We start from the raw sequence: 15575 nt of genomic DNA, 5'->3' as shown, positions 1-15575 counted from the left end.
AAAAGCAATGGAGAACATAGGATATTCTTGTTATACTCCGTCTCAATCTTTTTCCCCACTACCATTTTTCAAACGTGTCTATTATACAATACTTGTGTGTTGTAATACTACAATACTCGTGTATTTCTGTGGTCACATATAACATGCTTGAGAATATATTCAGTTTATTTAGAGCTCAGAACTCTGGCAGCCTCATCTTGTTACAAAGCTGTACAACTAGGGAAAAAGGGAAAAGGGCCTTTGAAGAATAAAAATATTGACCCAGGGCAGGAAAGACAGCAGAGAGGTTAGATGCTTGCCTTGTATGCAGCCAGCCCTGGTGTTTGCCTTGCACGTGGCCATCCCTTGTCTGACCCTTGGTACCACATGTTGTCCCCTTCTGTAGTGATCCCTGAGCACAGAGCCAGAAGTAGCCCCTGAGTAACATGGGATGTGGCACCAAAACTCAAACCCCCAAACAAAACTGACCCAAAGTCCATATATATATTTCTTGGTATAAAAAGTTCTCATTTTCAATATTATCTAGGATACATATCCCAGTTTCCTGATTTCTCAGTCTACAGCAGATTAGAAAGAGGGACTAAGGGGGCTGGAGTGATAGCACAGCAAGTAGGGCATTTGCCTTGCACGCGGCCAACCTGGGTTTGATTCCCAAAAGCCTAAATGGTCCCCTGAGCACTGCCAGGAGTAATTCCTGAGTGCAGAGCCAGGAGTAACCCCTATGCATCACCGGGTGTGACCCAAAAAGAAAAATAAAACAGAAAGAGGGCCTAAAAGTGGAAGAAAAAAAGGGGTTGAAATTAGGGCCAGGGTCATTTGTTGCATTTAAAAAAATTTATTACTTTACTTATTTTTAGTTTGGGGCCACCTTTTAAAATCCAGGGATGTTCAGGGCTTACTACTGAAATGAATTAGAAAATATAGGAAACAAACATAACATGGCAGTCCCCAGATGGTGGAACGGATTTGATTTCTTTATATATTCAACGGATACAAAAGAGGAGCAGGACCATTGTGAATTAAAAAAATCTGTTTTGCGGTCCTTTTTTACCCTGATTTTGGTGTCAGGGAAAACTGCGATTTCTGCTTCTGTTTTTGTAAAATATTTCTTCCTTTGCGGAAATCCTTTCTGGACGTGAAACACCACGCCTTGAAACAAGTGTAGCCTGCATATCTCAAGGATGAGAATGAAAAGGAGAAAGCAAATTATTTTGCTACTCAGTGTCTGCAAGAACAGACCGACTTTTAGTAAACTTCAAACCGTAACTCAGGATCACTGAATTTTAGAGGCAGAACAGCTCTCAGAAATCCCTTTCTTTTCTTTCTTTTTTTTTTTTTTTTTTTTTGCTTTTTGGGTCACACCTGGCGATGCACAGGGGATACTCCTGGCTCTGCACTCAGGAGTTACTCCTGCGGTGCTCAGGGGACCATATGGGATGCTGGGAATCGAACCCGGGTCGGCCGCGTGCAAGGCAAACGCCCTACCCGCTGTGCTCTCTCTCCAGCCCCAGAAATCCCTTTATTTTCAAGGTGAGGAAATTAGGCCCAAAAAAGTTCAGTGGTTCATAGAGTGGAAGAAGAGTTAGGGTTATAGCCCAGGGTATTTTTGGGGTTGGGGGTGGGAGGTGGTGGTAGAATCTGTTTTTGATTGTTCACAATCACTATTATGTATCTAAACTTAAGTCTGATGATGTCACTTATCCTGGATATTGTAAAAACTGTGTTCTAGTTCTCCTCTCTTCCAAACTGTTTTTCTGGCCTTCCTTGAATGGAAATACTAGGAAGTAAAAGAGTCTTCCTTGCAACTACAGAAAACATGATGGAATTCTGGTCCATGCAATTTAGGCAGAAATTCCTCAAGGTCAGAGAGATAATAAAGGGGTGAAGTCACCTGCCCTGCACTGCCCGTTCCAGGCACCACGTCTGGTCCTCTGGGCATTGCCAGGAATCACTCTTGAGCACAAGAGTCAGGAACTGCCCCTGAGTACTGGTGAGAGTGCCTGTCAGCCCCCAGCACCCCACAAAGATAAAACAAAATAAAGGTGTTTCTATGTCTTTATTTAATTTATTACCTTTTTGGGTCACACTCGGCGATGCTCAGGAATTACTCCTGATTCTGCACTCAGGAGTTACTCCTGGTGGTGCTCGGGGGACCATCTGGAATGCCGGGTATGGGTTGGGCCAGGTGCAAGGCAAATGCAACATCCCCTGTACTACTGCTCTGGCTCCTAAAGGTGTTCTTATAAAAAGGCTCCCAAGGAAGCCTTTCCTTTCCAATATCAAAAGGCAAGGTATAAGAAAAGAATGGTTTTGTCTTTGCCTTCTTCCTTTTCCTAGCTCAGAGATAAACTCTGAGAGAGGCAGGAGCAGCTTTGCGGTCACGAATCTGAAAGTCATAGGCTCAGGACGGAAAGTAGGGAGAGGAAGACCTTGCATCAATCAATCCTGACACTGCTGTGTTGCTGATCGCCCTGGCCTGCTTATAACATGTCCTCTCCTAGAGTTCTAGACTTCTATGTTTTGAAAGTTTATGAAAGTTTTGAAACGTGATTGAATTTTAGGCAACGTGATTTATTAAACTGTTAGCGATAAGCCCTTTATGCAGCCCATACTGTTCAAGCACCACGCCCCTTTCCTGGGCTTCAGACAATGGGAGATAACTGGGCCCTTCCTTATAAACAGGTGTGACCGACGTTTTAAAAAGCGCTCACTCTCTGCCCAGCATAAGGGATCGTCTTTCTAGCCATGCTGCTCCTTGTATTTCTGGGCTCCAATCTAGTCACTCCCACTCCTCCCTCCACCCAACACAAGAGCATTCTAGGTCAGCATTTCACACCCTGTGCCTTGGCTCACGTTACACTATCTGCCTAGACTTCCTCACAATCCTACCATGCAAAGCTTCTCAGATCCTTTTAAGAGAATAAATGTGGAGCTCTTAAAAATATGTCTACCTTAAAATTTTAATAATACGGGGAAAATGCCTAAAAAAATTACCCCCAATTCCACCATCATTAAAGAAATGAATTTGATTATGGAAATCACCCCAGACATTCTCTAAGAATGATGGGTATATAGGAATAATCTTACATGGGAAGACTGTTACACGTGCTAATTAAAAAAATCTATTAAATTAAGATCTATTATAATTAGAAGAGATTGAAGCAAAAATAATTGCCAAATTTAGACATAATTTCCTCAGCCAGAGTTACTAATTCCTAAAAGATCCTCTAAAGTTAAGGGGGAAAAATGACGAAGAGAATCAAGAAACTGGAGCTATTTTGCTTCTAAATTTCAAGTTAAGAACTATTACTCTCTACTCTATAAAACAGAAAAATTAGTCATTTACATTTTTTCCCCTTTCTGGGTACACCTGGCAATACTCAGGGGTCACTTCTGGCTTTGCACTCAGGAATCACTCCTGGCTCAGGAGACCATATGGGATGCTGGGAATAGAACCTGGGTCGGCCGCGTACAAGGCAAATGCCCTCCCTGCTGTGCTATCACTCTGGCCCCAGTCATTTACATTTCTTATTCATAACTTTTTCTTGTTACATTATTTTTAAACTATCATTGTTTATATTCAACACCTATATTCTGCTCTTTCACCAACCTTATGGTTTGACTTTAGTTTCACATATAAATGAAACTAAATATAAACATAAGACCTAAACATCAAGAAGAACACATAAGGAAAAGAAGGATTACTTAAAATATTTGAAAACAAAAAAGCTGACTGGAGAAAAAGCACTAAATTTCTTCTTTTTTTTGGATTTTTAAACTTTTTTAATAACATCACTCTCATTTTTAAAATTAATTAATTAATTTTTTTAATAGTGAGACATCTTGAGGTACAATTGCAGACTTACATATTTTTGTGCTTGGGTTTCAATTATACAATGATCAAACACCCATCCCTCCACCAGTGCGTATTTCCCACCACCACGGATCCCAGTATCCCTCCCACCCCCCAGCCCCCATCTCACCCTGCTTCTGTGGCAGGGCATTTCCCTCTCTCTCCTTTTGAGTGCTGTGGTTTGCAAAAGAGGCACTGAATGGCAATCATGTTTGGTCAATAGTCTACTTTCAGCATGCTCTCCCATCGTGGGCGGATCCTCCCAACACCCTTTATTTGGTGTTCCCTTCTCTTTCTGAGCTCCCTTTTCCCCTAACCTGTGTGGTTGTCCTCCGGGTCATTGAGTAAAATTCCTGGTACTAATCTCTGCCATTCTTGGGTGTTAGTTTCCTATTTTGTTATATGTTCTCCAGATGAATGCAGTCTTTCTATGTCTATCCCTTTCTTTCTGAGTCATTTCGCTTAACATGATACTTTCCACTTGTATGTAAATTTCATGACTTCGTCTTTTCTAACAGCTACATAGTACTCCATTGTGTAAATGTACCAAAGTTTCTTTAACCAGTCATCTGTTCTCGGGCCCTCAGGTTAAAAGCACTAAATTTCTTAAGACCAAATTTCTATGTAATCTCCTCCCTCAAATTTTAGAATAAAAAATGTAAAAAAGAGATAGAAAAACAAATATTCATAAGATTGAATGAATTCAAATTAATAATTTTGAGAAAAATATCCAACAACCCAATACCAATGGGAAATGATCATAGTATTTACCCAAAAAGGAGACAAATGGTATTTAAATATATGAAAAGGCTCAAGCAATGCAAAATAAAAAATACAAATGAAAATAAACAGCAGTGATAGAATTTTTGGGCCAGAGCAATAAACAGAGGGTAGAGTACTTGCCTAGAATACAGCTGACCTGGGTTCAATCCCTAGCACCACTAATGGTCCCCTGAGCCTGTCAGGACTAATCTCTGAGCACAGAGCCAGGCCCGGGGCCCCCAGGTGTGGCCCCCAAACAAACAAATGAACCAGACCGGGGGAAAAAACCCATAAATTTACTGATCTGACTAGCAAAACTTGGGGACTCCTAATTTGTGAATGGTAGAAGCTATTAATTTATGCTATAGTATTAGCAGGTGCAAACTCTCTGGACTCTAAGTTGGCAATGTTTATCCAAATTTATTTATTTATTTTTAATTGAACCACCGCAAGATACACGGTTACAAACTTGCTCATGATTGGGTTTCAGTCATACAACGTTCCAACGCCCATCCCTTCTCCAGTGCACATTTCCTTCCACAATGTCCCCAGTTTCCCTCCCACCATGTTTACTGAAGTTTAAAATACATTGTTCCCTCTGATTATCATTTCCACTTGTAGGAATGTTTTTATCTATATATCTATAGACCGTTCTTTCCCTTATAGCCCTGCTTTTTGTTTCTTTGTATAGATACTGATTACAATTCTGTGGTTTATAATAGTGTTAATAATAGTTTTTCATGCAGATGATTCCAGTGCCACTCTCATCACCAGTGTGCCCACATTCCTCCCCCGAGAACCCCAACGCCCCTCCCTCTAAATACCCGCCTCCTCTTCCAGCTCAATTGTGTGGATCGGGATTTCTGTTGTGGCAATGTTACTCACGTCCTGGCTCTTGTCGTTATTGTACTTCTTTTTAATTGTTGTCTTGAGTGGGGGTGGGGGGGCGGGGAGGGCTAGACAGAGACATCTGGTTTGAATCCAACATCATCTGAGCCAGGTGTGGCCTCTGAGCATAGAGCCAGGCGTGACCAGTGGGTATTATCCCTGCCCCTCCCCCAGACTGTTATCTGTTTCAAAGTAATCAAGGTATTATCTTGTGTTTCAAGGTGGTTTTGCTGATTACCATTTTCTTCTAAAGAAATATGAAGTTGTTACTAAAACACAGAAAGGTCAAGGTGAGTACATTTGAGGACTCTCCTGAGAGGAGAATAAGGTCACGCCTTTGGCCGGTTGTGTTGGTCACTGTATTCTAGTGGTTTCCTACTCAGGAAAAGAATAAAATCTACTTTAAGATAGAGAGACAAGGGGCTGGAGTGATAGCACAGCGGGTAGGGTATCTGCCTTGCATGTGGCAAACCTGGGTTCGATTCCCAGCATCCCATGTGGTCCCCTGAGCACCGCCAGGAGTAATTCCTGAGTGCAAAGCCAGGAGCCAGGAGTAACCCCTGTGTATCACCAGGTGTAACAAAAAAAAAAAGAGAGAGAGAGAAGGAGGGAGGGAGAGAAAAAAGAAAAAGAGAGAGGAGAGGGAGGGACGAAAGTTCAGATTTACCTTTTCAGAAACATTCAAATCCAGAAAGAAACAGAAAAATGTTTAGAGTTCTAAGAAAAAGAAAATGAAAACTAATGAAAACTAAGAATTTTTGATGAAATCAAAATGTTCTGCAGTTAGAAAGGCAACTTAAGTTTTACACACTTATGTAATATAAATCTGAGTTTTTCTTAAACAAGGGTTGAAAAACAGACATACAAACATGTTAAATAAACAAAATATTTTGATAATGCTATTGTAATATGTTCACATATTATTTTTTATATTGATGAAACATTCCTTATGTATAATTTGTAATAAAATATTTTATGGAAAGAGATGTTAAAAATATAATGTTTGTATAAAATGAATACAGTTGACACTGAAGTCCTGTCAACAGCCTAACTGAAAATCCCAGGCTCTCCAGGGACCGCCTGACAACACTTCTTAGAAGAGTTCCCCTCAACACAAAACTTAAGTCCATGCAGATATTAGTCTCTGGAATATGATAATGACCACCAGAACAAGGAGAAACATTATTTGTCTGGTTGAAGAGTATAGGGGTTAAGACACTTGCTTTCTCTGGAAACGGTCAGTCCTAGTTTGATCCCCAGAACTACATACGGTCCCCCACTCCGCAATGCCAGGAAAGATCTCTGAGCACAGAGCCAGGGGCAGACCCTGAGCATCGCTAGGTGTGGCCGAAATCTTCTCCCCTCCCAAATTTTTGTCATAAATCAAATGGAAGAGTAGGTGGAGGAGAAGGGAAAAGATGTGTGTGTGTATGTGTGTGTGTGTGTGTACGCACGCGCGTGGGCCACACCTATTCATAAGGCACACGGAGGACACACAATGAGAACATTTTGCTCTTTCTATGCTTAGCTACTTTTTTCGGGAAAATGATAAGGCAGCACGTTCCAATCCAGTTTGTCATGATGAGCTGCCACAGGAATGATTTACTACGCTTCACTGTAGCACAACTTTAAATCCCCCTCCTCAAATATAAATTTGAAAAATTACCCGTAATAGTTCTGCTGACGTTGGTCTTTCCTGAGGTATTTTCTGCAAGCAGTAATCAACAAATCTCCTAAAGGAGTCTGTCCTGTGTGTGCAAATACATGGAAAGAAAATAAGCCCAAGGTTCACAGAGCACTAATTACCTGAAAAGAACTTCATTCAAGAGAAAAGTTTACATTTTAGAAGATTTTTAATAAAACGTTTTTGAAATATCAAAAGAACTGGACCAGTTTTAAGTTTAAAGTATCTGAAACTGATTCTTTTAACTATTAAATGTGGACAGTTTCAAGTTAGTTTACACATACACAAAATTAACATATTATAATGTCAAGTAATAAAACTAATAGCAATTAAAAATACTAATTATATACAACAATTTTATATACAAAAGTAATAACTCTTAGAGGCAGAAGTGTATATTTTTCATTACTAGTTCGAAATGTCTCCATCACCCACAACCTACAAGCAGGTAGTAAAACTTGAAGCATAATAAACAAGGAAATTAAGAAAGTGTTTTCTGGATAAAAATACTTCAAAAGTTCCATTTTGTTCACTTTTTTTTGTTTTACCTCTAACTCTTGAGACCCAAATAATATAAAAATGTCAGAATCTCCAGTTAGGGACACTGAATGTCTAGGTTCTGTCTCAATACACTTAAATATATGTGGGACAAAACAATGGCGACTGGGGGCTGGAGCAATAGCACAGCAGGGAGGGCGTTTGCCTTGCACACAGCCGACCCGGGTTCTAGTCCCAGCATCCTATATGGTCCCCTGAGCACCACCAGGGGTAATTCCTGAGTGCAGACTCAGGAGTAACCCCTGTGCATCGCCGGGTGTGAACCCCCCCCGAAAAAAAGGCAAAAAAAAAAAAGGCAACTGGAAGAATAATGACAGCAGAAAGGATTCTCTAACTCTACTGAAAAATTGGAAAAGCTGAGATGACCAATATTAGTTTAGGATAACTTAAAAGACTAGACTTCTTAGGAGGGTACCAGGACATGTTTCCTGAAGAATTTCAGTGGCTATACAAATGAAAAACATAGCACCTGGGACTGAAGCCATAGTACACCACGTAAGGTGTTTGCCTTGCACGTGGTTTGGTCCCTGGCACTGCATAGAGTCCCCCGAGCCTGACAGGACTGATTCCTGAGCACAGAGCCACGAGTAAGCCTTGAGCACTGCCAGGTGTGACCCCAAAACAACAACAATAAGTACCACTGCAAAGGGGTTCAGAGCAATAGGACAGTGAGTAGGGCACTTGACACGTAGCCAAGCCGAATTTGATCCTTGATACCATGGATGGTCTCCCAAGCTCACCAGGAGTGATCCCCGAGCACAGAACCAGGAGTATGGCCTGAGTACTGCGAGATGTGGTGCAAAAGCAAAAACAAAACAAAAAACACGGCACAAACTCCAGTGGGGGCAGCAATAAATAATGTGGCTGCAGCTAGTCCACGTCTATAAAATATCAACGTCACTTATAAATGCAGTGAAGAACTAAAGTGCTTTCTAGAGCAAATGTTTAAGATGTAAAGTGCTAAAAATATATGTTGATTTCTTTAGCAGAGATTTTGAAATGAGAACCGCATCTTACCATTCATTGGACTGCAATGTTGGGGAATCATTCTGGGCAATGTGATATAAGGCACTCATTGCATTCATGTTGAAAAGCGGGGGCTTCCGTTCCGCTGAAAGAAAAGATCAAGCAGTTCTTAGAAGAAATCAGGCAGAGAGAGAAATTAGAAACGAAGAGCAAAGCTTGGCTGCTAAATCAATAGCTTGTTAATGTCATCGCGCCACAGAATCCACTTATTTTCATCTCTAAGGTCGACCCAAGACAGTCATTGAGAAGAAACTGCGGGTCATCGTAATGTACCTTGGCAAAGTTCCTAAAAGAGTGAAATGGGGCTGCATGGTTTAATGGGCGAGAGTGTACGCTTTGCATGCACGAAGCCTGGAGATTCAATCCCTGGCAATGCCCACGGTCTCCTGAGCACCCCCAGGAGTGACCCCTCACGCAATAGCCCAAGAGTAGCCCCTAAACATCGTCAGGTGCAGCCCTACCCACCTGCGGTCCCTCAAAAGAGCAAACAAAAAAAGGTTTTTGGGTTTTTTTTTCATACACCAGGGATAGTATAGCAGGTAGAGCATTTTGCCTCCCATGGGCTAACCCAAGTTAAATCCCTGGTACCACATTTGGTCCCCTGAAGCCTGCCAGGAGTGATTCTTGAGTATAAAGCCAGGGATAAGCCCTGGGTATAGTCAAGTATAGGAGACAACAAAAACAAAACCAAAAACAAAACAAAGCCAACGACAAGAAAAAAAAAACATTAAAAGAAAAAAAACTTTAAACATTTGTTTAAAAGTTTTTTTTCCCCATTTATTTTCAAAAGGCCAATATTCAGCTGACATCCTACAACAGGAATAGATATCTTCAATGCTATGTGTTTTCATTAAAAAAGAAGCAGTTGTAGGGATGGGTATCTGATCATTGTATAATTGAAACCCAAGCGCAAAAATGTATAAGTCTGCAACTGTACCTCATGACGTCTCACTATTAAAAAAATTTTTTTAATAAAAAAAAAAAAGAAGCAGTTGAGTGGGGATATGACTCCATGGTAGGGCACAAGTCTTGCATATCTACAACTCTGGGCTAAATCCTATGCACCAAATAAAAACAAAACAAACAAAATCCCCAAGTATCTCCATAAATTCAGAAAGCACAGTGTAACAGAATTTAAAAAAATAACTACAAAATGGAACATCATAAAAACACCAACAGATGGGAGATGAAATAATTCAATTTGATAAACATTATTTGAAAACTCATCTGCTCCAAAGAAATAGTACAAGAGAGGAAATGAGAGAGAGGAAAGGGAAGACAAAACAATAAACAGGCTAGGTCTTGTTCATTCTAAAGACAAAGTCAATCAGTTATTCCTTCCTGAGGACTGACTTCAGGTGTAACATGACCTGTTTTGGGGGGAATTCCTACAGCTTCTCTCTGTATAGTGCTTATTTGACATGTGTTCGCCTACTGCATTTATATAAACATTTTTATAAAATATACATCTTTTCTCTCAAAAAGCTCATAAGCTCTAAGTGTAAGATCTTACAATTCTAATATATCCATTGTTTCTTTATTCCAAACAAAAGTAATAATAAGTCTTTCACATATTAGGTGCTCCATTTGTTGACCAAAGGTTAAAAAACAAGGTTCTAATTCTGAGTTGAGTTCATTTTTTTTTGGGGGGGGGTCCACACCCAGCGATGCTCAGGGGTTATTCCTGGCTCTGCACTCAGGAATTATTCCTGGCAGTGCTCAGGGGACCATATGGGATGCCGGAGATCAAACCTAGGTTGGCCACGTGCGAGGCAAACGCTACCCGCTGTGCTATTGTTCCGGCCCCGTGAGGTGAGTTCATTTTATGTTATTTAGAAAAAGAAAATCACTCTCATTCTTTGTTTGTCTGGAGCCATACCTGGTGGTACCTGGGGCTCACTCCTTGCTCTGCACTCATGAATCATTCCTGGCAGGCATGGTGGACCCCTCCTGGGAGGTGGGCATTGGATGGGGCACGGAAGGATGCCAGGCAAATGCCCTTCCTGCTTTAGTATCTTTCTCAGCCCCACATTACTCTCATTCTACTGTGTTTATCCCAATGGAGTTTTGCTACAATCCCACCTTTTGATACATAATCTGATTTCTGGTTTCATCAGAGCAAGTTGACTTTTTGATTTTTCTATTTAGGATTTTTGGACCACACCTGATGGTGCTCAGGGGCCATAATGAAGTGGCAACTCCCAGCTCTGTGCCTGAGGGAAAAAGTGGTAGCTGCGGGTAGAATCTTCTTCTTGAAAAGGACGTGTTCCAACTTCTTGTGTTATCTCTTGCCTAGCATGCAGTGTTTTAGTTTTTTAGAAAAGATTCTTCTATTTGTCATTTTTAAGGTGGTGAATTTGACATAATCTATAAATTTGTAAGAAAGAAATCAAAGGGGCTGGAGTGATAGTACAGTGGGTAGGGTGTTTGCCTTGCATGCAGCCAACCTGGGTTCGATCCCCAGCATCCCATATGGTCCCCTGAGCACCGCCAGGAGTAATTCCTGAGTGCATGAGCCAGGAGTAAGCCCTGTGCATCACCGGGTGTGACCCAAAAAAGGAAAAAAAAAAGAAATCAAAAACAAGTAACAGGGAATACACTTGTGAAAAGTCAAAGTGGCAAAGTAGAACAAAACCATAGACATACACAAAGAAGCTGGGATGGACAATGATGTTGTGAGCAGTGAAATGACACGCCAGTGGCAGCACTTAAGAAGGTCACTAAGCTTATTAATGGGAGTATCAATCCCATTAATATCAATCTTGAAAAATCGATTTTTTTGATACCTTTGAGATGTGACAGTCCACATTTTTTGGTTTTGTTTTGTTGTTAGGGCCACATTATGTGGTACTGTGGACTACTTCTAACACACTGCTTGGATGTTATTCCTTTTGGTGCTCGGGGGACCATCTGTTACCAGGGAATTGAATCAGACATCCTGCATGCAAAGTATGCCCTCCAACTGGTAGAACTATCTTTCTGGCCTTCTGAACGTTTTTTTTTTTAACTCCCAACAGTTTTTTTTTTTGAGGTGGGAGATAGTAGGGATACTTGGGGTCACATCTGGTGGTGCTCAGGACTTACTCCAGGCTCTGTGGCCAGGAATCACTCCTCGTGGTACTTGGGAGTAGAATCTTGTCCTACGGGATGCTGGAAATCTAGCCAAGACTGGCTGCTGTGCTATCTCCCAGCTCCAAAAATCTATAATCTTAAGCATAATTCAATATTGCCACCTATAAATTTGAATGAATAGTTTTTGCAGAGGATTAACAATTTGGGACAAAGATACTTTGGTGTTGTTTAGCTATTTTTGTTTGGTTTTTGGGTCACAGTGAGCAGTACTGGCTTACTCCTGGTCTGCATTCAGGGATCACTCCTGGCAGGGCTCCGGGGACCAACTGGGATGCTAGGGATTGAACCCAGGTAGGCTGAAAGCAAGGCAAGTGCCCTATCCACTGTACTATTGTATTCTCAAGCCCTGAAACTTTGCTTATTAATTCATTAAAACATTTTAAAAAGGGCAAACTGATACAAAGAATATGCTATGAGGTTATACATCGCCCCGTTAATTCTTATCAAGGCTACAATCAGGGCTGGAGTTGAAGGGTTGGAGCACCTGTGTTGCCTTCGTGGTCCCCAGGTTTAATTTCTGTCATTGAATGTTGCCCCCAAGGGTGACCGCCAAGTGCCAAGCTCGGAGTAGCTTCTGAGTACCTCTGGATATGACCCCCAAAATGCGGGGTGGGGGCATTAAAAATCAATAAGTAAGCACATACTTGTCACAAGACAGAAGGTAACTAAGGAATCTCTTTAGATCTGTACTATTTTGTCAGTGTCAAATACTGTTTGGAACTTTAGTCATTATTACACCACATAATACAAAATTTTGTACCATACATTAAAAAACTGATGTGATAATGATCTCAAATCATCATAAAGGTTATATTTAATTTGCTTTATTTAATATTGGAAAATGTAGATTTCATATTACTTTACAGAAAGACCTGGTAAGGAATAAAACTTCCTAAAACAATGGGTAAATACTAATTAGCTGTAAGGTCTGATTTACTTGGCGTGCGCGCGCACACACACATACACAACACACATATTTTATTTTTTTCCTTTTTGGGTCACACCCGGCGATGCACAGGGATTACTCCTATCTCTGCACTCAGGAATTACTCCTGGCGGTGCTTGGGATGCTGGGAATCAAGCCTGGGAACACTGTTGGGGTTGATGTGGGAACATGATCTGAAACTCAAATAATAATTAACTTTGTAAATCACAGTGTCTTAATAAAAACATTTGGGGGGATCTTTATTTCTATTTATTTACTTATTTATTTATTTTGCTTTTTGGGTCACATCCAGTGTTGCACAAGGATTACTCCTGGCTTATGCACTCAGGAATTACTCCTGGTGGTGCTCGGGGGACCCTATGGGATGCTGGGAATCGAACTTGGGTCAGCCGGGTGCAAGGCAAATGCCCTACCCGCTGTGCTATCGCTCCAGCCCCTAGATATATATATATGTATATATTTTAATCTTAAGAGAAGGCAGTGGATGTAGCTCAGTGGCAGAGCATTGCCTTACCTGTGTGAGTCCAGACTTCAAATCCCAAACAAGAAAAAGAATGGACAAAAGTTTGATGATTATAATTGAGGAGTCGCTGCTATGGTGTCAGTATTATATGTAAAACTTCGGCTTATTTTAGAATATCAATGGCAATATTAGCATTAATCCTTTATACGACTGCAATGGTCATGTTGCTGAAGGGTCGCTCTGAGCCAGGGGTAATGTTAAGCACTTTATGTCATCCTGTTGGTTTGGCAGTGCTGGATTTCACTCTTGATGTCCCCTCAGAGGAGAAATATGAGGCACAGGAAAGTTAAGAAAGTTTCGCAGGCTCAGAACCAACAGGTGACCCAATTCTTGGAGTTGTCATTCACATCTTGGGCTCTGTGAGTGTCTGCAGCCAAGATGAGGTCATTTATGGCAGATCTGACAAGGAAGTGTTGGTAAAGCAAGATTCAAAACTAGGGTGTCAATTCTGAAACATACTCCACTCTATACTGGAAAATCTGCACTGAGGAGAACATTGTTTTATCATGTTTCAGATATTTTTTCCCAAAAAATGTAGTTCTGTTTGTAGTTTTCCCCCTCGTCAACAGATCTGAAGTTGTATCTTTTACAGCTATGTTCTTGTATTATGTTAATATATATAGGTTAATAACAATATATGTGCCTAATATTTTTTCATAATTGCACCTTACTGAAATTTATATTTACAACATTCTAGTGGCCAGAAGTACTATGATTTTCATAGATTTATTCATAAAGTAGAGCCAAGTTATCCTTAACTAGGATATGGTCTTTTGTAAGCAATTTATCCATTCTTCTTTGAGTAAGAAGTGAGGATGTCTCCATCTATTCTGGCTATTAGAAACAGGCTGAGCCTTTCAAACATTTTCCAGGGTACAAGCATTACGACTTATCTAGGGAAGGCTGGGAAGGTGCTTTCAAAGGCAGGAGCACACACTTGCACAGAGGAGTCCCAGGTATGGCATCATGGTATGGTCCCCTGAGCACTGCTAGGAAGTCCCACAACCATGGGGGGTGGGGAGCGTGGGGATGGGGGAGAAGGTATTTAATTGGAAGTGAAATACTGAGTTTTTGAGATAAGTCCTCATCAACTTTACTGTGTTTCTAATTTGCACTCCAAAGCAGATACCCATGTATATTTCTACTAATTATGTACGAGTTCCCATTTTCCTGGCAGCTTCCCAAAATTTAGAACTTTTGCCTGTGATAAAGGTGAAAATGGTTTCACTTTTATTCCCCTAATTACTAATGAGGCAGTCTCTCGATGTTTCGTATCCACTTAGGTTCCCCTTTCTATGAACTTCTCGATCATTTTCTTTGCCTAATTTTCTACTGGCTAGCTTTTTCCCCCCTTTTTGATGAAGAAATTTGAAAGAGTTCTTTATATATGCTAAATTTATCATTTTTGTCTATTAGATATACTTAAAGGGCTTTCTAATCACCTGTGGCTTATCTTTTTTGCTTTTACTTGTCTATTCAAAATAGCAAAGATTTTTTTGTTTTTTTTCTCAGGATTTAAATTCTACTGAGGGCCCAGAGGAATCGGGCAGTGACTTAGACACCCGCCACGGGGGCCGATGGTCGTGAGTTCCGACCCATGGTGTCACCACCTGCGCTAGCTTGATCCAGGCGGCTCTGCTGTCTGCGATTCTGTGTTGTAAGTGATTTCCAGCCACACGGGCGCCAGGTGTGTAAAAGCACCACAAAAGGGGAGGGTACCCTCTTTGAGCACAGCTACAAAGACACCCGAGGCCTTGACTTCTGGTGAGCATGTGTGTACAGCCACTCCCTCAGGTAAGCACCACAACCAGAGTTTGTGCCCCTAAACTAAGAGTGTGGCTTCTGTTGAGCACATGTGCGAGCACTGGAAGGGGGAAAGGGGAAACCTCAGTGAGAACAACCGCTCAGGGCACAAACACTGGAACCACTGTGTGAGCACGAGCACTTCAGCTACAGAAAAGTATGTGTGTGTGTGTGTGTGTGTGTGTGTGTGTGTGTGTAGGCGAGGGAAATGGGGACACCAGTGCTGGGAAGTGTGCACAGGTGGAGGGATGGGTGCTGGGACACTATGACTGAAACCTAATCATGAACAGCTTTATCTCACAGTGATTCAATAAAAAAATTTTTTTTAAAAAAGTATCCTTCTTAGAAGCAGACTGGTCGGTGGGAGGAAAAAAGGCTTGGGATGGGGCATTAGCAGGAG

The 15575-nt window shown here is 41.2% G+C and overlaps 1 protein-coding gene across 1 annotated transcript in view; it reads right to left on the bottom strand.

The window, feature by feature from the left end:
* TAOK3 (TAO kinase 3) overlaps nucleotides 1-15575 on the bottom strand; it is a 214109-nt gene that overhangs the window by 67251 nt on the left and 131283 nt on the right. The window contains exons 10-11 of the mRNA XM_056131022.1: nucleotides 8763-8856; nucleotides 7170-7251 (exon numbers count right to left, since the gene is read on the bottom strand). Coding sequence (XP_055986997.1) covers nucleotides 7170-7251; nucleotides 8763-8856 — 176 coding nt within the window. The remainder of the gene's footprint in view (nucleotides 1-7169; nucleotides 7252-8762; nucleotides 8857-15575) is intronic.

The sequence above is a fragment of the Sorex fumeus genome, unplaced genomic scaffold (genome assembly GCF_029834395.1).
Source record: "Sorex fumeus unplaced genomic scaffold, SorFum_2.1 ptg000083l, whole genome shotgun sequence".
NCBI lineage: Eukaryota > Metazoa > Chordata > Mammalia > Eulipotyphla > Soricidae > Sorex > Sorex fumeus.
Note: the sequence above shows the minus strand (reverse complement) of the source record. Positions and strands in the feature narration are given on the sequence as shown.